General features: G+C 39.3%; 1 protein-coding gene across 3 annotated transcripts in view; it reads left to right on the forward strand.

The window, feature by feature from the left end:
- The window catches only part of LOC145784211 (girdin-like), a 34,134-nt gene that overhangs the window by 3,573 nt on the left and 7,562 nt on the right, over positions 1–22,999 (forward strand). For all 3 annotated transcript variants that reach the window (XM_082595989.1, XM_082595991.1, XM_082595990.1), the window contains exons 4-31: positions 190–318; positions 756–839; positions 1,008–1,148; positions 1,703–1,866; positions 3,762–3,843; positions 4,826–5,004; positions 5,954–6,080; positions 7,872–8,007; positions 8,741–8,877; positions 9,244–9,321; positions 10,787–11,008; positions 11,486–11,611; positions 12,157–12,278; positions 12,468–12,576; positions 12,998–13,135; positions 14,310–14,429; positions 15,206–15,358; positions 15,907–16,070; positions 16,596–16,751; positions 17,010–17,148; positions 17,431–17,571; positions 18,202–18,363; positions 19,879–20,136; positions 20,953–21,077; positions 21,400–21,532; positions 21,663–21,862; positions 22,024–22,121; positions 22,254–22,508. In XM_082595989.1, the coding sequence (XP_082452115.1) occupies positions 190–318; positions 756–839; positions 1,008–1,148; positions 1,703–1,866; positions 3,762–3,843; positions 4,826–5,004; positions 5,954–6,080; positions 7,872–8,007; positions 8,741–8,877; positions 9,244–9,321; positions 10,787–11,008; positions 11,486–11,611; positions 12,157–12,278; positions 12,468–12,576; positions 12,998–13,135; positions 14,310–14,429; positions 15,206–15,358; positions 15,907–16,070; positions 16,596–16,751; positions 17,010–17,148; positions 17,431–17,571; positions 18,202–18,363; positions 19,879–20,136; positions 20,953–21,077; positions 21,400–21,532; positions 21,663–21,862; positions 22,024–22,121; positions 22,254–22,508 (4,078 nt within the window). The remainder of the gene's footprint in view (positions 1–189; positions 319–755; positions 840–1,007; positions 1,149–1,702; positions 1,867–3,761; positions 3,844–4,825; positions 5,005–5,953; positions 6,081–7,871; positions 8,008–8,740; positions 8,878–9,243; positions 9,322–10,786; positions 11,009–11,485; positions 11,612–12,156; positions 12,279–12,467; positions 12,577–12,997; positions 13,136–14,309; positions 14,430–15,205; positions 15,359–15,906; positions 16,071–16,595; positions 16,752–17,009; positions 17,149–17,430; positions 17,572–18,201; positions 18,364–19,878; positions 20,137–20,952; positions 21,078–21,399; positions 21,533–21,662; positions 21,863–22,023; positions 22,122–22,253; positions 22,509–22,999) is intronic.

The raw sequence follows: 22,999 nt of genomic DNA on the forward strand, positions 1-22,999 counted from the left end.
ATTTGGTTAGAATATGATTTCTCTGATGTCAATCCGTATTACACTCTGCACTGCAACCGTAGTATTTATTTTCTCTATTTTCTTTCTTTAAAACGCTTGTTGTTAAACAAGTATTTTAGCGTGTGTGTGTCAATCTAATGTTTTCTGGAACCTTGTTTGCGCTACAAAATAAATCACTTCATTGCGCAGGAAATTGGAAAGCAAGTCATTGTGATGTCACTGCCAGATGTCATGGTAATGGTCAAAAATATTAGCACACCTGAAGGACTTCGCGAAATGAAAAAGCTTCTGCTGCTTGTCCTTGGTTGTGCAGTTCAGGTACAGCGACGAGTAAAGTTTCTAATTATGCAGAGATGTCATTGTCGCATATCCTCTTGCAGCTATGATGATAGTTGATCTTGTTTTGATACCTTAACTTTGAAAACACTTCAGTTTCTCCATTCATTAAAGTGACCCATGGGTTTATTTCAGTGCAATACCGCCTGCTGTTATTTAACCACAATCTAGTATTTCGGAATCGTAAGAGATGGTTTCTGCTTATGTAGGAACATTTGCGCCTGTATTTTATACAATCACTCACCAAATGTAACCTTAGCTGCTTCACCGTACTTCAGTATTTCATAACGTTCAGACTTGTAAAAGTATTCGGTATTAAAGGATTTGTTTGGTTTGCACAAGTCTTGCCAACCGCCTTGCTTAAACGTCTGGTGATTGGTGAACATAGCTGTCAATCAAGCATCGTTTTTATCTTTCAGTGCGATGATCGTGAGCATTTTGTAACCAAGATGAGACAGCTCACATATGATGGGATGGAAACAATGATGAACCACATTAAATATGTAAGCTAAACTCCCGTTTTTAAACTTTTTTTGATTTAAAAGTTTCGATTAGTTTGGCTTTACTATCTCTCTTTATTACGGTTATTCTTTTTTTTTCTTATGTAAATAAAAAAACACTAATTTGCGTTTTTGCCCTGTCTAATGTGTCACGTTTTATTGGACATGCAGATAACTGAAAACACTGATAATGTTTTGAATATGCAATGGGAGGAATTGGTCGAAATTCCCAACGAAGACCTTGAAGACCTCACCCGAAAGATGTCCTATCATATACAGAGATTGGTGACAGACAGAGATAACTATTCCAAGGTTAGCCATTGAAAAATTAACTCTTTATTTCGAGAAATTAGTCCATATTGTAATGTGTGGCTGTGTACGACCGATATTGCCTTTGTTGAAGAAACAAGTACAGGGCACAGATCATTGTTACCGTATATATTGTTTCCCATGACTGTATGAAACCAACCTTTTTTACATTGATTTGACATTGGTTGATGTTAAATCAATGTAAAAAATGGCTAACTCAAACAGGTGGGTGAAGACTGGAGAGTTTGATGATTTTGTGTGTTTGTATTTTTTTTTTGTTAAATTTATTCACTTTAAGACACGATCTGACCAATTTGTGTTGTTGAACGTCGAATACGTTTTTATTGCGCTATTTGTTTCAACTTTAACAGCCTTTACAAAGGTGTTTGCAAAGACAATTATCCCAAAAAGTTGTCTGACACCTGAAGCCAATTAAAAGTTTAAATGAGTATTATTATACTTAGTTTTTAAAAAATATTTTCTTACTGCAACGTTTCTAAACGTCGATTGATCTTTGTAAGACATTTTGATAACCAAATATGGTCGTCACCTCACAGCTGATCACTGACGTTACTTTGGAGAGAGACTACCTCCGCTCGCAACTGGGCAACAAGTCCAACCTGACCAGACGGGAAAGCTTCAACTCACCTGCCAGCAGGCAGCATCTGATGGTGGAACTGAACGACTTGAAGGCCAAACTGAGAAAAACTAAACAGGAGTTGTACGTATATGAGTTTTATCATCATCATAATCCATCGTCGGTTTGTTCCCCACTAGTGGGGGTGGCCGATTGTTTCCGCGCAGCAATTGTCTTAATCCCTTTTCTCCATTTCACCCTGTCCCTTGCACCTTCCTCCTTCAGTCCGACTTTTTTAAACTCATCCTTCACTTGTTGTTTCCACGTTCTTCTTGGACGACCGCGTTTCCTCTTCCCATCCACCTTTAGATCTAGTGCCTTTCTAAGAAAACTTCCTTCCTCCCTCCTTATCACATGTCCATACCATCTTACTCCATTTGCCCTTGCCAGTTGGTCTATGGTCTCTCTCATCTCTAGCATATCCAACAATTCTTCAGTCCTTTTTTCCCTTCTCGTTTTCACCCCACACATTGCTCTCACCATTGACCTTTCCGTTCTTCTCAGGATTGCCAGTTCACTCTCTCTCAATACCCATGTCTCGCTACCATATAGCATTGCAGGCCGCACACAGCTCCGATATACTTTTCCTTTCATCCTTAGTGAAAATTTTCTGCCATGCAACATTTCCCCACATTCCCTGAACTTTGCCCAGCCCAATCTTGCCCTTGTTGTCACCGCTGCTTCACATCCACCACTTCCATTTATCCGATCACCCAGATAACAGAAGTCTGTTGCTGCATTTAAATAATATTTTGGAGCATAGATTTTCCAGCCGGATGCCCTTCCTGACGCTAACCACAGTTATTGGCGGTGGGCCTAGCCTTTACTTAAAAAAGTATTTCCTGCAAGGCAGCAAGATTTCTAACAAGTTTTAGCCAACCAGTCGAGGTTGTTGCCCATGAGGTGGGACGTGGACCCACTTGTTAGTTTGGTGTGTGATCAAGACAAGTGTTCCCAGAGACCCATGGTGTAACAATCCATGGCGACTGCCCAGGGTTCAAAGGTGCTACTTGTACCACACACCTACCTCATCCACACACCTACCACTTTATATAAAGAGAAACTTTTGTTTCATTGTTGAATGCTCACACAGCACCATCCAAGAATAGTGGAACAACACTGAGCGTGGCACATTAAAATGACAGCGGAAAAAATCCCTGCAAGTCCAGCATTTTCGCTCCACAAACTTTCTGCTCTCCGGAATGTAGTCATCGGCAATGCTAAAATAGCTTTTCATGAGGATAAGCTTTTACCCAACGTGTTTCTGAATGTGTTTGCAGCTGGTGGTATTTTCCAATGCTGATGATATTGATACCGTCATGGGATAACTTTGTCTTCAATTTTTGAATAAATCTTGTGTTTGATGCATTCATTCACATTTGTTTCTCAAAGACAGAGAGCAGCTCCACTGCTCGATTGACTTTAAAGTATCAACTGAGTAAAGCGTGTCTGGTAAGGAAACATCAAAACGACCAATCGACCATACGTTATAGCAGTCAGTTACCATCCTTTTGAAAATTTAAACAGAAACAATAGCTCAAAATTTTAAGTCAATATAATGTAACAGTTACAAAACACACAGTTAACACAATACGTTACATAAATGTACAAAATATGTCGTAACACTATTTAAGCTAGAATATCATTGCAGCCTCTCACAAGCTATCTCACTTCCAGTGTAACTTTGTCTCATTAGTTCCTTTAATTACCCAAGTAACTAGTGTGATTGTGTTTATGTGTAATCTTACAAAGGTCGTGCAATACCTTACTGTTTCTTGCTGTGCTGGCAACCCAGATAGCACGTATTCTCCAAATCCCCAACTTGCAAAATGTGCCCTTTTTGCATCGTTTCAACGTCGTCAATACTAAAGAGTTGGTTTTTGCAAGCTGGAGCTGGCGGTAATTGCGAGAGACGATTTTCAAATTGAATGTGCACTGTGCAGTGCGTACTTATTTTTTTAAACTACTTTGTATTGCAGGGACGAAAAAGTGGAAATCAATGCGGATTTGAAGCAAGAATGCGATGATACACAAGTCCTGCTTCGTGATGTCCGCAAAGAGGTAATTGACATTACGCGATGCTAGTCGTTGTATTGAGCTGCTTTGCCTGCAGCTTAAGAAGTAAACTTGCTCTTAATTGTTGCAATGCCATCACACGCTCTAACAATAGAGAAATTTGCTACCTGCAAAAAGTCACCTGTCGACAAAAACGTGTAAAAAACGTAAAAAGTTTCTTGAAGGCGTAGCTGTAGACCTCGATATCAAACACATAAGATTTTTGTATTTGCGTTACATTCCACTGTCTCCTCATAGTGATCGATAGAAGTTATTTTATGAAATGTCATGACGTAGTTACGTTGGACACTGTGCATGACCTTTCACCTTGTTCACGTGACTAACGTGAAACGCTGTGACGTCAAGTTGGCCCGATGAAGAGTTTGCTTTCAATTTGTCGCCCTGTACACGGAAAGTAGAAGAAACAGAAAAAGCGACTGAACAGCATCAGTTGTAGATGGATCACAAAATTAATATAAAAAAACATACCAATTGGTACGTGCTTCAGTTTCAATTCTTTCGAAAGTTAAATGTGAGAAACACTGCCTGTTTGCTGCACTGTCGATTGATTCAGCTTTACGCGAAAGGAAAACAAACTAGAAAAAACACAAGATTACAACCAGTTCTAGTTGAACTTAATAGTGGATTATCGTTTGTTTTCATAATTCATATGTTATGTCCGTCTACGTTTACTAAACGTATTGTTCAGCGCCGAATCTGGCCCAATGTCGCTGTTATTTGAGCAATACAAGTAAGTTTTTATAATGTTTTATCCTATTTTGCGTCATCTATTGTCTGGCACTTTAGCTTGATATTTTTTGTTTGAGAAATGTGAGTAAGTTTTTTCAATGTTTGAAAAGAGCTAGATATATAGCCGAAAACGTTCGCAATTTTGTTTTTAGCATATCATGCTAAATGTCGCTTTGTTGTTTTGTTTCTATTGTCAACGTATCACATGAAGACTCACACTTGCAATTCGTGATTGCAGAATGCCGAGTTGCTGACCGACGCTCGGTCTGCTCGGGCCATGAGAGATGAAAATGACATTCTGAAGGAGAAGGCCGGAAGAGCTGGCAGGCTTGAGTTTGAACTCGACATGCTGAAGGAAAAGCTCAAAGACGTCGAGTTTTATAAGCAGAGAATTGAGGAAGTTCGCGATGACAACAAGTAGGAATTGCTTCCTTATTTTGGTGGGGAAATGTTAGTAAATGAATACTTTTGCTGCACCGGAAACTATTTGTAACATTGTCAGCTGTGCGTTAGGGTGGTATCGTATCGACTCGCAAAAGAACCTCAGTTCGAGGAGCACCGAAGGCATATGGCTTTGTGTTGGTGAGACTCTTAGACATGCTTATTAGTAATCATGGGCTCTCGTTTTTCACTAAATTTTTCGACTTTCAAGAATGACCCTGGCCTGCATGCAGGAAAACTATAAAAATTTTCTTGGCCAGAAAAGAACATAGATGAAAATGAAATTCTTTTTTAATATTGTAACATATTGGATCTTATTTAAATTGATTTTTTTTTTGTATGGTTTGGGACTGCATTGGCCTTCCAACAAAGTCTTTTAAATATCTGTACTTAATTCTTGCAAAGTTCAACTCCTTTTCTCCATATAGCCATGACACACACCGAGTCAGCCAGGCTTTCCCACCGACTGCCGATCACTTTGCAGGGTAAAAAATTTAACTCTTCCTAGAGGGAATCTAACTTTACGTTTACTGGAACCCAAATAGCAAATCAGTCGCTTTTTACATTGATTCAACGTCTGCAGACGTTGAATCAATGTAAAAAGCGACTGATTTGCTATCTGGGTAGTTTGCTTCAACGAATGCGCTACGCACCTATTAATCTTCTCCGAAACAGTGTCGCAAATCACAAGATTGCTCTGCAATTTTTTTGCTCCGTGATGATTGACACTGTTTTGTTCCGCAACAACGCTGAGCTTCATGTCCGAGAAAACATGTTAATTTGTAAAACGAGGCCGAATCTCTGAATTCATTTATTTGGCTCGGTTCGCTTTAAGTATTCACTTTTTTGGCAGAAAATTGTTCAACATTTTACGGCAATTTAACGTCGCGCGATGTTGCCAGAAGGTTATTTATCGGTTTTTCAGAGTTTTGCACGAAACAAAGGAGTTGTTGGAAGAACAATTGGAGTCAACTCGACTTCGCTTAGATGGGCTAGTAGACGCTGAAAAGAGAATCATCGACTTCAAGCGACAGCTTCATGACATGTCTGAGGTACTCGATCGGCGTCTACTTATTATTTCGATTATTACCATTTCACAATCTACGTCATAAAACAAACGGAATAAACATCATTGGCTTAGAATTTGATTTGGTTCGAATTTTCGTTTTCAAATCTCCCTTTTAACACGTGGTCGTCTAGCGGATAGTAAAATTTCATTTAACGCGTTTAACGTTTATTGAAGTTCGTGTTGTGACTTGGCCTTTGTTTTATTTATTTTCTGGCCGAGTTATTGCGGCGTTAAAAGAAATGCTAGTTCTTCGAAGAAAAATTTCTAGTTCTCCCATGCTATACTAGACATCCTTAATTTCATATTGTAGACTCACTACACTTAACTTACATAGAAAATACTCGTTAGTTGTTAGGAGTTGTTTCACATATTTTGTTGCTAAAAACATGGCGTTTTTGAGTTTACTTCGTTTTACCCCAAAGGTAGAAAAAGACGTTTTTAAGTTAAAAGTTTCTTTGCGTTTTAAAAGTAACAGTTTTTCTTGTCCCGAACGCGTGCGATTGCATAGGTTATAAAGTTTTTCAAAGAGAATCAATTCCAGCTCAGATGCCTGCAGCTATCTTGCCTTCTGCAGTGGTAAATTTTAAGAAGTTATCTCGGGGTCCACGTCTATTATGCGCAGACAGTTAGGCGCTGGTCAAATAGGCGCGCACACTGTGGCGTCTGGATATTTAGGTGCGCAGCACTGTGGCGCCCTTTCATTTAGGTGCTATTCCTAGTAAACCAGTAAGTCTACAGATTACAGTCTGTCTGCTGTCAGTAAGTCTGCAGATTACAGTCTGCAGATTGTAGCAGCTCAGCTTTGGCAAAACCTAGTCAGGGTTTTGATGGAAAACTAAGTTACTCTTCACTCAAGCCTACCACCCGCTTGAATATAGGCTACGGCATATTTTTTACTGATGTATAGTGTAGTTATTATTTGACTTAGTATAACTAAAAGTGAACTCAGTCATGTTCGGAAACTTGAATAATTTACTGATAAAGCTTTTGCCAACGCAAACCTGGACTAACAACAAATAAATGCCGAACACGCCCACTGAAAAACCACGGAATGGCCCGTTTCGGTGAGTCCGATTCGGTGAGTCCGATTCGGTGAGTCTGATTCGGTGAGTCCGATCCCTTAACGGGGAATTTTTTCAATTTTTTTTTTAAATTATCGGGTACCGTAGCCTAATTATCATTGCCGTTTTAGGGTTAGGGGTTTGGGGTTAGGGTTAAGGGTTACAGGTTAGGAACTCACTGAATCGGACTCACCGAATCGGACTCACCGAATAGTAGCAGACCCGAAAAACCAATATCTTTTCTGTTCAATATAAGATTTTGTGTGAAAAGCATTGCTGGTTTAAGCAGCTTCACTCACAGAAACCATGACATATTTTTCTGTTCAATACAACATTTTGTGTGAAAAGCATTGCCAGATAAAGCAGCTTCACTCACTGAAGCCATGACCAACAACAAATAAATGCACGCGCATTAACAAAACAACATATTTTTTTGTTCAATATAACATTTTGTGTGAAAAGCATTGCCCTACCTGCCAAGCTAATACAATCTGCAGACTTTACTAGGAGTAGCACCTAAATGAACGGGCGCCACAGTGCTCCGCACCTAAATATCCAGACGCCACAGTGTGCGCGCCTATTTGACCAGCGCCTAACTGTCTGCGCCTAAAAGACTTGCTCTCTTATCTCGTGCCTTTCTTAATTAATATTCACTCCTTTTTGTCACGTGTACTCCACGAGGCAGAATCGAACTCACTCCATCACTCTCACAGGAACGCGACAGAGACCGACTACAGATCCGTGACCTGATGGAGACTAATTCGAGCCTGGAGATGGATAAGTTACAAAGCATGAACGAATCCGGTAGCCTTGCCTACCAGCTCGAAAAGGCCCGTGGGACTATGGACGGTTTGTAGATTGCAATAGAGAACCGGTTAATTTTAGCTTGAACTTACTGGCCTAGTCTAAAAAAATGTGAAGCGTGAATTTTTGAAGAAAAGGGTTCAGCCACGAAAGTCACTGACGATGATTACCAAAACAATGAACTAAAAACATTTTCAGCTTGTGGTTGAATGCCAAAAAAATCATCGTTTTTGGTTCTGTATATAGTATCTCATATGTACCGTGATTGTTGCATTCCTGCTGAGATTAATGTATCCTGTTGAATAACATCTTTTCAAAACTTGAAAAGTGTGATTGCGGTACAGTAGAAAAATTGTATGCCTAAGTCAGCTCTTTTGAGTCTTTGCCAACTTGCCAAGGCTGGAAAGCATTTGACTTTGCCCGCTGTGCGATAGGAGTGGGTTTGATTCCTGTTAGGGTGAGTCGTGGACGTCGTTATAATTGCAGTATAGCGTCCACGAGTGCGCCATAACCGGTGTAACGCCCAAATAATTTCAATGCTATTGCTAACCTTCTTACAACAAAGCGATATCTGCCCCAATTGAAAGTAGAAGAAGTATATTTAACCAACCGTTTGGTTGGATTCGAACAAGTGACCGATAGATTTTGTTCTAAAAAATGTTGAGTATTATAATTTATTCGAACGATGACAACCCATTTCCACGTATGTTTGCTACAAGCGGTGTGTCGGAAGCTCTGATGAGCTGTAAGAATTGTAAAAAAAATCCACATATGGCAGGAGGCCGTCCGTCGATTCAAGCCGAATCCGAAGAATCGGCGTACACCCGTGCTCTGAGACTGGAAAAGGAAAATAAACGTCTTCAGGCCTTGGTCAACACTTACAAGGATTCAATAAAAAGCTCAGAGCTGACTGAGGTTTGTTCAAACTTTTCTTACTTTAATGCAGCTTTTGTTGGTGAGTTAGAAATCGTTTGATGTCGAATGCTAACGCGTCCTCGTCGATTTTTCTTGACTAAAAATGCAAATTGTGACAGCTACACTGTTGTTGTTGCTACTATCAATAATTTGCAATACAGTTCTTTCCGGTAATTTTTTTTATGTTATTCCAAAACGAAACAACTGAACTACAGTATTAAACTGTGGTGCAACTTTTGTATGCTCAACCTGTTGGTCAAATGGTGAAGTTATCCTCATTAGTCTTCCTAAGTAACTGTAATAAATCACTGTCACCTGGGGGTTTGGTTGTCTTGAGTTGGTGTTTGAATCATGTTTATATTATAGGCCAACATGCTGGAACTTGAAAAGGAAAACAAGCGACTGAGTAATCGCCTGCAACAGATGCAGGAGCATATCAGTAAGGTTCGTATTTGGAGTCGATTTGTCGCTAGAATAATTTCTATTATAGGAAAACTGGAGTGTCCCAGACAGTAAATCAACCGTTGTTTGCATAGCAAACGTTGAATCAATGTAAAAAAACGGTTGATTTGCTATCTGGAATGGTTTATTCTGATTTTGAAACGTAGCATTTACATCGTTGTTTGTAGATGTTTTCAACGGGATTTTAGTTTCTATTCTTAAGAATGAAATAGAAACCTTCTTTCTCAGCCTTTCCATCTGTTAATCTCTTCACAATGTTGACGCGAATTCCCGCCTAACATGTGCGTTATGATAACCTTTCAACTTTGTGTCGAAAAATTGTATTCTTACATCTTATTGACATCTTAAAAAGCGTCATCATAACCCTTTGTGCTTATTTTCCTTCGCATACCATCGCGCTTAGATATCTATGACTATCAACTGCCATAGTGCTAAAACATATGTGGTTTTGCTGCGTGCAAAATAAACATAGCTGACAAAACAGTAAAACCAAATATGTTACATTGTGAAACGTTTGTGCTATAAGCTGTACGATCATGTCTAAAACCTGGTCAAACGATGGTTGTGGATTTTTTGTGGATTAGTGAATGGGACAATACGCCGCACTTTGCTGTCTACAAATTTGGCTCATAAATATTCAGACAGCAAATCAACGTCTACATGCGTTAAATCAATGCAAAAACGACTGATTTGCTGCCTGGGAAGCTGCAGAGCTTTGTTGTATCTTTGTGGCAAACAAATCTTTACGAAGCAGTTCCATTGAGATTGTGATCTTTGAATTTGTCTGTTCTGTCCAAAGAGTATTAACGCGAATCAAGCATGTTTGTTGGTTAGAAGTTACACTGAAAAGTAAAGTTAGACTTTACCCTACTTTGACAACTTTTTATTTAATAACTAATTTGCTGGTTGAGTGTTGAGGCCACGACAGCAAAGCAGGCGTTGTTGTTGATAGAGTAGTTGTTTGTTGCCTACATATCCTTGCTTCGCTCGCTCGACTGTCAAATTTGCATATCTTACTATTCTTTTTTTTTCTGACGATTCAAATTGAGTTTGCGAAAGGGGTAAAAAACCTGATTTTCACAGGATCATTAAGAACTTAAGTCGTTGGTACAGTAACATACTAATCAAATTCTCTATCATGCACGCCCACCTAAAATGCAGTCCTGGTATCATTTGAATTCAACGACTACTGAAGTCCAACACAAAAGGACATGGCTTTTCTACAACATAATTGCCATGGGCCTTTTGGAGAAGCGCTAATTTTAGTGTTCTGCCTGCTATGAACACTTGAACAGGCAGAGGTCGTGTCATTGAAAATAAGGTGATATAAAATAAAAACAACGGTAACATCATTACGATACCAGAAAGGGCAATCGAGTCACCGAAACAGGCGTTTTCACATTGATTCACTGAATAATCTTAATCATCGAGATGCTGACTTCTTCAGGAAAAGCAATCTGTGTTGGACTTCGAGCAGCTCTCCGACGGACTCGCAGCCGAACGGAAGCGACTGGAGACCACATTGGAAACATCCCGCGCCACATCGGAGCGGAGGATACAAGAGATGGAGGATGAGAATGCCCAACTCAACAAAACCATCGACTCCTTGAGAGAACGTGCTAAGATTGGAGGAGACGCCAAAGTCAAAGCGATTGAGAAAGAAAATAATGTAAATATAAAAATATTATCATATGATAAAAAAAAATTTTACCCTTTTAATACAGCATTAAATTTTATGACAACAAAACAAGTATGTTCACTGTTCAGTTAACACAAACAATTTTTGTTTAAAGTAGGCTAACTTATAGACTTTCGTGGTTTATTAAATAAAAATGCGTTACGTACTAACCAAAGGGTACATAAAGTCATACAAGAATGTTTTGCCGCACCGGTGGCTTTCATTTTACGTGTGATGTGATTTTTCCGTTTGCATGAGCACAAGCATTAGCTGGCGGACATTGTTTTCACCTGTCGAAAAAATCAGTCTGTGTTTATGGCTGAAAACAATAAAATAGCCTAAAACAGGTAGATAAATATGAGCATTGTACTGTCTCTCGGTTACAATATAAGCATTGTACTGTCTCTCGGTTACATTTTTGTTCGTCTTGAGTTGATCGTTTATTTTTGTTTTCTCAAACAAAACAAGGTCTTGTCCGAACTGGTGAACGAAATCACATCTAAGCTGCATAAGAGCGACTACGACCGGAAGGCTCTCAGTGAACAACTGGCTGACATGAAACACAGCATGGAGCAGGCCGAGGCTTTGCAAACGGTTAGTTACACTTGTTGTCCTACGTTGTCGCATGCGTTGCTGAATGTTATAGTTCCCAGACATCGTTCATCGTTTTTTACATTGATTCACCGTCTACAGACATTGAATCAATGTAAAAGTCGCCTGATTTGCTGTCTGGCAAGTGTTTTATGAGTTTCTGGCTTTCGCATAAATGTAGTGATGTATGGAATTTTTCAGCACATCATGCAAGTATTAAAGACTCACTAACTTCAAAGATCAAAATTAGAATTTTGGTTCAGAGCTGCACTGAGTTTAGACGACCTCATCGCCACATCACAATCTAAACCTTGCTGCTGTGACGCTTGTTTAAACTGTAGAAGAAAACATTAATTTTTGAACTGTCGTTTTGTATAAATTTCGCCCTTACCAGTCGAGCTTCGAGGTTAAGATTAAAAAGTTCGCTAAGCATAATTCTGCGCTAGAAAATGCTTAGAAAAGTTACTATACTTGGGTCCAACCTGTCAGGGGCACTTTAAACTGTAGAAGAAAACATTAATTTTTGTGAATTGAAATATTTTTGAAAGGAAAATGCCAAGTTGGAAAAGCAAAACGTTACTTTGGAGAAAACGGTGAAACAGCTTCAGTTAGCCTTGACTAACAGTGAAGAACTGGAGCAGAAAGCATCCGACCTAAGTATAGAAAACAGGTATATGTATTTTAACTTCACAAATTGCATCATTTTTATGATAGCGCTGGAGTACTGCACGTGTAGAAGCATTTTCTCTCAGAAAAACAGGGAAAAGTTGATTTCTGATAGTATCTGATTTAGAAAATTTGTTTCATAATTCACTTTTAAAATACTGTCGTCTTCATTGCATGGTTGTGGGTTCTGCAGGCAATTAAAAAAGCAAGTGGAAACACTGCGGCAGCTTACCGAGCAGCTGCAAGAGCTGGAACAAGACAAGAACGTCACAGAGCAAGAAGCCACGAGACTGAAGCGTCAGGTAAACTGCAGTCAATTCTCAACGAAGGTTATTTCATGTGCAATATATCCGAGTTGCAATGTCGAACGTCATAATAAAAACGATGTCATTCCCACTGATGTCATTTATTTTTTAATACATTTTTTTAATTTTTTTTATGAAGAGTACCATAACACTTCTACCACTTCATTGTCTAGCACAGGTTTTCACCTTCTCTGTCGTTGTAGAACACGCTTGATGATTTTGAAGCTCCCCTGGCATCTGGCACTACATCAACGAAAAAATGCTGTTTAATTAAAAATTTATGATCTCAGCCAGTACATTTTTACCCATTTTCTAAGCAATTACCGTTTGTATGCATTGGAAGCCTTCCCTTCTTTGTTACTACAATTACACGTAGCGACGTTGGAAAAACATCACCAGACAGTATCTTTGTTCGTAGGTCGAATCGCTCAAGAAGAATTGCAACAAAATGAGCGAGTTGGAGCAGGATAAACTGGAGTGCGACCGACGATGCATCCAGCTCCAGCAATCACTGGATGCCATGCGGACTTCCCTGAAGCAAAAAGATAAGCTGGAAGTATGAAAGGGAATTCTGTGATTAGTAGTTCATTTTTTGTGAACAAAAGTTATGTTTTACGTTATTTTAATGTCAGTGATGTTGAAATGATGTAACAACAAAAACTTTGGTGATTCCACATACAGTACCTTTGTCCAGCGGTGTAGTGCTGCCAGAGCTCCATTGCGCAACCCCCCACTAGGAATCCGAAAAAGACCTGGCAATACTGGTACTAATGAGCTTTTTTGTCATACAGTATTATAAAAGTTAAAACCAAAGTTTCCAACAAAGCACTGAATCTATAAAATCGCCACTATAACCGGTCCTTTATCACTACCCGAAGGCTTGATCTTAATGTCTCGTTGCGTAAATAAAACAACAAAGCGCCTGAATAGCTGATAGCCTTTTCCTCACTAACCCCAGGTTAGAGTCCCATCTTCAGGGTGGCACAAATCGATAAACTTCAAATGGAAATATAATTTTAAGTTTCTAACGTGAGAAACTTACATGGACTGGCCATCGATACCTTGTTTAATGGACAGCACCGCAACCACTGACTTTTGCCAAACGAATGCGCAAAGACCAACTTCCGTTTTCAAACGTGGTGCGGTGGCATTCATTACTAATTTTTATCAGCAGTAGGATGGAACAAGAATTGACAGCGATAAACACGTGTTTTGCCCATGTTACTGGGCTCATTAGTATCACACCACTAATTCATGCCACGAAGCTTTCGACCGCTGTTTTTTCCAGTCAATTGAATTCTTACCGTCGTGGAAAGATAACAACCAAAATAAATAAAACTAAGCTACGCCACAGGGAAAAAAACGAAAGAAACTACTCGTGTAGTGTTACAGGAGTTCGATATGTTTGTGGTATGCTGGAGTACCTTTTTGCTGCAGCTCCAATACTGTAGAGATTACTTGGCGATGGATTTACGTCACAATTATAAGTATCCGCATACACAAATGCGCTGTAACGTATAAGAAATACAGGTGTGATCTCCAATGGTGAAGGAATATCTTGTACATAAGGTCCCAGACAGCAAAATCTGTCATTTTTGCATTGACTCAACGTCTACAGACGTTAAGTTAATGCAAAAATGGCGGATTTACTGTCTGTGGTAATGTTGGAAGTGCGAAATTGCTAACCTAATAGACTAATATTTTCATACTCTTTCGAATGTTCGCTGCAGGTCATCCAAGTTGAACTTGAAAGTGAATTGGAAAGAGTCCGATCACAGTTGGAGACGAGTAAACAGCGCTTGAATAAAAGAGAAGACGAAATCGGTGAACTGGAACGAGAAAACGAACAGGTCACGACCTTTTACGCGTCATTGTTGTTGCGCTTATGAACGCCAATTTCGCTTTGTTCTCTTTGAAACTTATCTTGTGTCAAATGAGCAGATAAACAATTTTTTTCATTGTCTCAGCAGCAACATTTGATCAAATGGTATTTCAATTTAACGAAACTAGTAGTTGAAACTACGTCAAATGTCGTTATTTTTTTCCCTCTTACCGAGGTATCAAGCACAATCAATGCACAAAATGAGATGTGATTCTTTATGCACCTTTGCAATCACCTAACCGCAGTAATTTTCTTCTTGATAATGTTCGATAGACTAATTCTTTCCTTCGTTTCACAACAGTTGTATTTTCAAAATTTATCTGATATAAACGTGTTTTTGATGGGTGCGAGAGCTCACTTCAACAGTCGGTAGGTAGTCAGTTCGACTCCCACCAAGAATCTGTGGCTTGGTCTTGACGATTTCCGACGTGCTTGAGGGTTGACAGGATTATTGGCTTTTTTGCTCTTCTACCATAACTGAATTTCCCCGACGAAGTGTGAGCGTAGTATGTGAAAAAAAAACTTTCAAAAATGTTTTTTTTCATCATGGCCTTATTCCAGCCAAAAAAAGGTGCTCTTTTTTGTTTGACGACGTTAAAACGATGTAAAAAAAGATCAACTTTTGCTGGCTCGGATGGCCGTAGTTTTACGGTTTGGAATGCAATCTGCTCGGCTCGTCAGGCTTGATCCACTTAAAGTATTTTATATTTTGTTTCTTTCATTTGGTTCAATTTCCAACTTCAGGGCAACACAAAATTGAACCAACTGGTGTTGCAAATCAAGAAGCTGGAACGCTTCGGAAAGGAAAACCAAGATTTGTCGTCTGAGAATAATCGACTAGAATCGAGCAACAAGAAAATAAACAACGAAGTTCAAAGACTCAAACGAGCTCTGGAGGTAAGGGGTGTGAAAATTTTGTGCAGTTCCATTTTTCATACTTTTTTTTTTACTTGAAAAAAGACTTTGTTTATAAAAATCAAAATCATATCATAAAGCGTTTATATTTCTATTTGAATAAGCTTAACTGGAGATGATCTAGCTGATCGAAATCGTTTTTAGCTGTTTATGATTAAACTGACTCGTTTGAAAATAAATTCCTTTGTATCATATCATAAAGTGCAGAAAAATTTCTTTTGTTTATTTTCAACTATTTCTATTGTTTTCTTTCGGAAAAAGTTAATACAAACGTGAACACTTTGCGAAAATCAGTTTTTATTTCCTTGTCACATTGTCTTTTATCCGGTGGCCATAACAACATCAAAGCCAAGAGTTTCCTACCTTAAAAGCACCAAGTTCAAATCTGAAGTCTTTAATAAAAAATAGTTGAGATTGCAAAAACCATCAAACTTTGCACGGAATTTTGCTTTCTCAAATCCATTCTTTAACTTGTGTTCAACATTTGTAACATATTTGCTGATTTCAATGCTCAAACTTTCTGTTCCCAGAGCTCATCCACGCAACTGGACGATGCCAACGATGAAATGTCATCGCTGAAACGACAGAACAAATCGTTGAATGCTGAGATTGAGGAGATGCAAAAGACAGTATCTTCCTCCAGCGGATCTGAAGAGGAGTTCCGGAAGTTGCAAAAACAACAAGCAATTGACAAGTACATCCTTGATGACTTTGTTGGCTACTGGGGCTGATCGAAATGAAACTTCTCTTGTCTCGCAAGCACTTTTGATTCGTTGTAGACTCGAAACGCAGGAAAACTATCGCGAAATTCAAAGTGTGCACGTTAACATCATGCGCTTGTGCTTCAAATGTTTATTGGTTATCATTAGAGTTAATGGTGCTCGACGAAAAAATCGAAACGCAGCGACATTTCGGTTCGACGTAAAATTCCTTAGTTTCATTTTGTTTCGATTGAAGTTTCTTGGTCAAGAATATTGCTTCGAATATTTCTGTCACCAACTTCACTTTACAGGCGAGATATATTTCTTGCATGCAGATCCTTACGGAGTTTTATTGTTTTCATAGTTTCCTTACGCTTTTTCCCAGGCTGTAAATCAACGTGAAAAGTGATTATATGTGATATAAGTGATATATACGTTGAATCAGACGTCTACTGACGTTGAATCACTGTAAAAAGTGATTGAATTGCTGGCTGGTTCCTCATTGTATTTGTCTGCAGACGAACCTTAACAGCCCTCCGCGAGGAACTGGTCGACGAGAAACTGACGTCACAGCAACGTCAGTCCGAGCTCGACAGGCTTCACACAGAGTTAGAGGACATTGGTATCAATAAAGACGAATTGTTGAAATACGCTCAAGACGGGGAAAGTGACAAGTAAAACTTGCCAAATTTTTATGTTGTTTCAACGTTGTGATATTGTAGCACGATGTCAAATAAGTTGTAAAAAATATGAATTGCCTTTTCTAGATAGCAAAATCCGTCATTTTTGCATTGACTCTTACGTCTGTAAATGCAAAAATGACAGATTTTGCTATCAGAGTTATTTGAAAACTCGCACCAAAATCGCTCCGAGCTGACGAAGTTTGGTAGCTTGGATGTGTCATGCTCCTGAACTTCATTTATTTTTGACAGGCGATTTAAAGCATTGGAGAGCAGATTGGAAACAACTTTGCAAAAGTCGCTAAGCGCCAAAGAAGATAAAATAACTTCATTAGAATCGAGGCTGCAAGAGTCAGCGAATCTAAACAACAAATTACGAGCAGACATCAAGGTTCGCTTGCTAGCTCTTAGTAGAACTGTTCCCAGCTACCAAACTCGTTCATTTTACATTGATTCAACCGTCAGCAGACGACGAATCTATGTTAAAAGGACAGTTTTGCCAGCTGGTTTTGTTTAAGAGACAAAAACTGATAAAACACAACGCTTTGCATTTGCAACTGCTTCTAATTAAATAGTCTCCCACTATTATGACGTAGTAGTTTGTTTTCGCAATCAAGCGCTTCCTTTTCCTCATGAGAGCTACCGCCATGACACTTGACTCATGACATTCCAGAATCTTCGACGGGATTATGACGCGTTGGCACAGCGTCATCAGGAAGAGGTCCTGGATAGCAACGATCCTTCCGGGAAGAGAGATACCACCACGCAGGAAATCATCAAGATGAAAGATCACCTCATAAGTGTGGAAAGAAAGGTAAAATTCAAATTATGTTTTGAATTTTGTACCAGTATAGTGTTGAAAATCGTGGCAGAACACCAGTTCAAGATTTAGGCTTGCAGGTTTTGATTTTAATTTTATGTAACCATCTATTTAAAATATAATTTTATACATGTTGATAATATCGGAGTTTGCTTTATTTGTTCGTTTTACGTATTTTCAAATTTTCTTCTTTACATGTGCTAGCTGAAGATGCTATTACTATAGCGAAATCGATTCTTACTTAATAAATAACACTAAGAGGTTAGATTGTTGTGCAAATGCCAGCATTTGATGAATGCAAAATAGCAGTACCATGTTGAAAGTGTTCTCATAACTGATTTGATTTGCATCATGTAGTTACCCTTGTTCGAATGGTAAATCCTGATCAACCTTCCGAGGTAGGAGATGATAGGTTTGTACCGAACTACTATACCACGCATCCTGTCTGGTTTCTTCCAAACAAGACAACCAATGGTGGCGTTAAATCAACGTCATATCTCCAAGCCGCTGAGATGGAACTTATAATATGCAATGCTCAAATATTGTGACCGGGTTTGACAAAACGGCTTGTCTTATCACGTTTGCAACGAGAAGGCGTTTAGTTTTAACTCGTTCTTGTTTCAGAACGCCACGCTCCTGGCCGACAACGCTGCACTGAAGGGTTCATCCCACGACCTGCAGGCTCATGTCAAGTCTCTCCAGTCCCAGGTCACCAACCTTCAGCGACAAAACGAGAAAATACAAGAAACAAACGAATCCGCGCAAAAACAATGCGCCAAACTTCAGGTTATTGCTTACGTCGTTACGACGTTCACTTTTGATCGTATACATTTCAAAGGTGACCTTGGTATTGCATTACTCGACGAAAAGTCATATATGACCACTTGTACATTTGCCAATTTGTACATCTGTAGGCTAATCGTGCTGCAGATCTGCCAATTTATGTTGTGATGAAGCAAAGTCAGGTTCCATTCCCATTTCGTCATTTCTAAGCAGCCATGCCCTAGACAGCAAATCAGTCTTTTTTACATTGATTCAACGTTTTCAAACAAAATAACTGATTTAGTGTCTGGGGTTACACTTTTGCATTGTGATATCCACCCCATGACCTGATGGATGATGGTTCGACACCAGACAAAAGCTCTTTAGAGTAACCCTTTCTAGTAAAGCATTGTCTCTTTGAAATTTAGATCATAGATGCACACCGAAAGCACAGAGTGGTCTTCATTGCTACCAAAGTATAACTGCCTTCAAAACACAGTAACTTCATATTACATAAGCATGTGGAGCAGGCATGCACAACATACGGCCCGCGGGCCGCATACAGCCCGCGAAACCTTTTCATGCGGCCCACGAGATATTCCGTGATTTCGCTCATTTTTGCTGAAAAATTTTACAACAACAATCCAACCTTTGTTGCTTGTTTCTACACAAAGTGCGCGGATGAATATTTTCAAAACGTAGTGTCTGGTACCGTAGGTGTCAGTCGTGTAGCCGACATCTGAATTTTACTGTTGGTTGAGTTGTCAGCATTTTGTGAAATATACAGTACCCCGTAATCGCGTTATATGACTGAAAACAAGAGAAGGAAGATTGAAAATGAGGGCAGAATCTTTAACCCAGAATGGACAAGTAAATACTTATTTACAGTAACAAACTCGAAAATACTGTGTCTTGTTTGCCGAAATGTGGTTGCAGTTGGTTGTAGATTTCTTGTTAATGTTAGGAATTTATACTTTGTTGGATTTGTTATTGTTTGTCACCGTCGAGGGGTTACTTTTGTTGTAAAACCGTCGAAACATAGTTACAAGCTCTTATGAGAGATAAATAGAACAAAACAGTAATAAACTTTTCTCCACGGTTACAGTTACATAATCAACGAATCCGATGCTTTACCGCCGATAATTAAGCGTTAAACACAACTAGATACTGTAGTGCGAGAGGCAACCGTCTCTTGACAGTAACCATCTTCTCAACGATATCTCTTATTCGACGGTTAATCGGTCACATTATATAAAATAGGCTACACGCTAGTTACAACAACGTTAGCACGCAGCCCGCGAAAAATATTTTTTCCTAAAACGGCCCGTGTACTGTTTTGAGTTGTGCATGCCTGATGTGGAGTAACGTATTAGGTTTAATCTTTCTGCAGTAAATCGGTCTGGCTGGAAATTTAAAAATGGCTAAGCTTAACTGGCAAATGACTTAACTTCAAAGGTGAAACTGGTTAATAAATAATAGTTGTTCCCGTATCAACATCATAACAAACGTATTATAAAAAGGCGTTTTCGTCACACGCAGGTTGAAAAGTCTACCTTGCAGTCCCAGTGCAGTTCCTTGTTGTCACAAAATGCTCAGTCGAATAGCAACCAGTCGAACGTGGAAGCCGATAGATCCAGACTAGAATCGAGGCTGAACGCCATCAACAAGGAGAGAGAACAGTTGGAGAAGGACCACGACGACATGTCGGCCTTGTACGAACGACAAACCGTTGAACTCGAAAGTCTCATGCAAGATCATCAGAAGTTAAAACAAAGCTACCGACAAGTGAAGCAAGATGTGAGTTTTTTTCTTGTTTTGAAAATCTTATCGATTGTAGATTTTTTATCGATTTTAGTCTGCTATGGGGAATTTCACGTCGTGTTACATTCAGTGCGTCATTGGATGTATGCTTATTGCTTACAGACACTGCGAGCTGCTCTGAAAATTGAAATCAATTCGGTCATTGTTATGTCAGCGTTCAGTTCACCATCGATACATTGCGTCATTAAATCAATCACTTTCACAAAAGCTGCACTAATGAGATAAGGAATGACGTCTCGATGGACGGCTACGTTATTGCGCGTAAAAAGTTGATCGATTTTTTATTACTGATGAGATAAGTGACGTGATTATCCGATCCTGCCGACTAGTTTGTACGCACCCCTGTTCACGTAAACGTGCCCATTCGAAGATCTATCTGGAAGAAATGAATAATCTCACACACTTGTTACATTGAGTATCATTATCAATCTAATAAAAACACGTTAAGGATCTTCTGATGATCCTCCTTTTAGGGTGAAACAGGCTGTCAAGGGTTTAGAGAGTAATAGCTACTAAGCTATATTTGATTTAGAACCTTAAAGTGATTCGAGCAGCGGGCTATATCAAGGCAATTTTTTTACCTCCGCCTTAAAAGCCAAAGTTGACATGCTTTTCATCTTGAAATTGTCGCTGATCGTATTATGGTGAGGAAATGTTTTCCTGCACACAAACGACAAACGTGACAATGTCTTATGGCACAGAAACTCAACCAACCCCGCAAGTGCGGTCAGTTCAACCTTTTTTTACACTGCAAATAAATTTTCTTCAAACGTTTGGTCAATTTCGTTTCAGCAAAAAGATTTAGAGAACAAGTTCAATGATTTGCACAAGAAGAACAGCGAGGTAAGCAAGCAGCGTCAGAGTGAAACCTCCATGGCTTCAGGGAATCTAGAAGTACTTAAAGACGCCCATGACCGGTGAGTAAACGTTGTCCTAAAGAATAACTTCAGTTATGACGTCAAAGGTATGACGTCGCTCTAAATGTGACGCCCTGGCTCACGCAGGATTTTGTAACAAGTATTCGATTCAATTTGATATTTTTTGACAAAGTATAAAACTTCAATATTTTATTGTCTGCACAAAAAAGTTTTGGATGGAAGGGGGCATGGCTTAATGTCTCCCCTGCATACCCCTGCATGTATTTTCCAGCATTTTTGTTGTGCATATTGATACTAACGTAATCTGGAGAAGCCTTTTCTAGGTTGATTTTTTGCATTAAAGTTGCCATGCGATTGACAGATTGAACCGATCGTACAAGAACTTGAACAATGAATACGAAGACTTGCAATCGGAACATCTGTCGCTCAAATCCAGTCATAACCAGATGAAATTGAACTTTGCGAAGCTGGAAGCAGAAACGTCTGACATTCGGGTATGCTTCTGTTCACTCTTTCTTTTTGCTTAATCACCAACAAGGCTTGATTAATAGAAATATTGTCTTAAGGAGAAAGACGCGATGTACCACGTTGATGCAGAGTGTTAATCTCCTCCGTGTCTTCCAGGATCATAACCAGCAGCTGGATATTGCCGCTTCGAAGCTAAACAATCGATGTGAGGTCCTGATGCAGCTGAAAGCGAATCTGGAAGAGGAAAATCGTCATCTTTTGGAGCAAATAAGTCGCCTCATGTCCCAAAACGAAGAGCTGCTCTCGCAAACACTGGAAAGTAAAGACCAGATTTACTCTGAACAAAAACAATACACGTACGTAAAGATACGTAAAAATATCGTACGATGTACACAAATATGTATAGAACTAAATTATTCATTATCCCATCTTGGTGCACTCATCTAGGTTGTGTCCCTTTTCTGTTCTCCAGTAGGTTTAGAGTTAAAGTAGACTTTTTCATATATTTTTTTCTCAGCGAGAGGATGCAAGAGATCCGGAGACAGAAAGAGAAACTTGAGGAGAAGATTATGGACATCTATCGAACTCCAGGACATTCTCCTCAGAAACGGAGAGGTTTGTGCGATTAATGTTAAAGATGGCCTAACTGGATGAAGAGCTAGTGTTGAAATCATTTTTCATCCATTTTTACGAAAATAAACGGTTGAAAAAGGAAACGATTCAATGAACTTGCTTCTTCGTGCTCAGGATTCGGAGCAACTCTTCGGAAGACATTCCAAAATCTTGGCAGCAAAGGTTCTGATAATCGCAGGAGGAAAGATGGGTTGCCTCCTCATGGCTCCTCTTCCAACATCAGCACAATGAGCGACCAAACAAACCCATCTGTGAAAAGATCAAACTCCATTGCCGACGAGGCTCCCCCGCCAACAGTCTCCAGGCAAAACTCCGGATCTGTTGGATCAAGTAACCCCGACCTCGCCGAAGTGCCGCGAAAGAACTCAGGTATGGCTTTAATGAAACTAGAAAAAATTAACTCATTGCAACACCTTCAGCTTCTGGTTTGCAAACTGATAACAATAGAAACGTACAGTGTCCTATGCTGAGGTAACAGGTTGTAGGATGTGTCTTGTGTGCCATTTTCCTTATCCATCAACCATCAGCACATGATTGAGTTTTGACAGCATAGCAGTTCTTACCTTTCAGTTGCACTTACGACTACAGTATTAGCATTTTTCGAAATTCGCCAATCGAAATTCTTGGCATTTTTTTGCCAGGATCTTGCCGCATTCTTTTAGCTAAGAAAGTGTTGGAATAAAACAATTTCTTCCTACGACTTGACGTCAATACCTTCTGTCGTAGATCCAATGACTTGGCTGCCAACCTAATAATTGACAAAGCTTTTATAATTTAGTTAATGCGTAGAACTTGAATCAATAGAGTTGCGTAATCCAGCGCGTAGACTTCTTACACTTCAATATAGATGCATGCAGTCG

The sequence above is a fragment of the Aplidium turbinatum genome, chromosome 15 (assembly GCF_918807975.1).
Source record: "Aplidium turbinatum chromosome 15, kaAplTurb1.1, whole genome shotgun sequence".
Taxonomy (NCBI): Eukaryota; Metazoa; Chordata; class Ascidiacea; order Aplousobranchia; family Polyclinidae; genus Aplidium; species Aplidium turbinatum.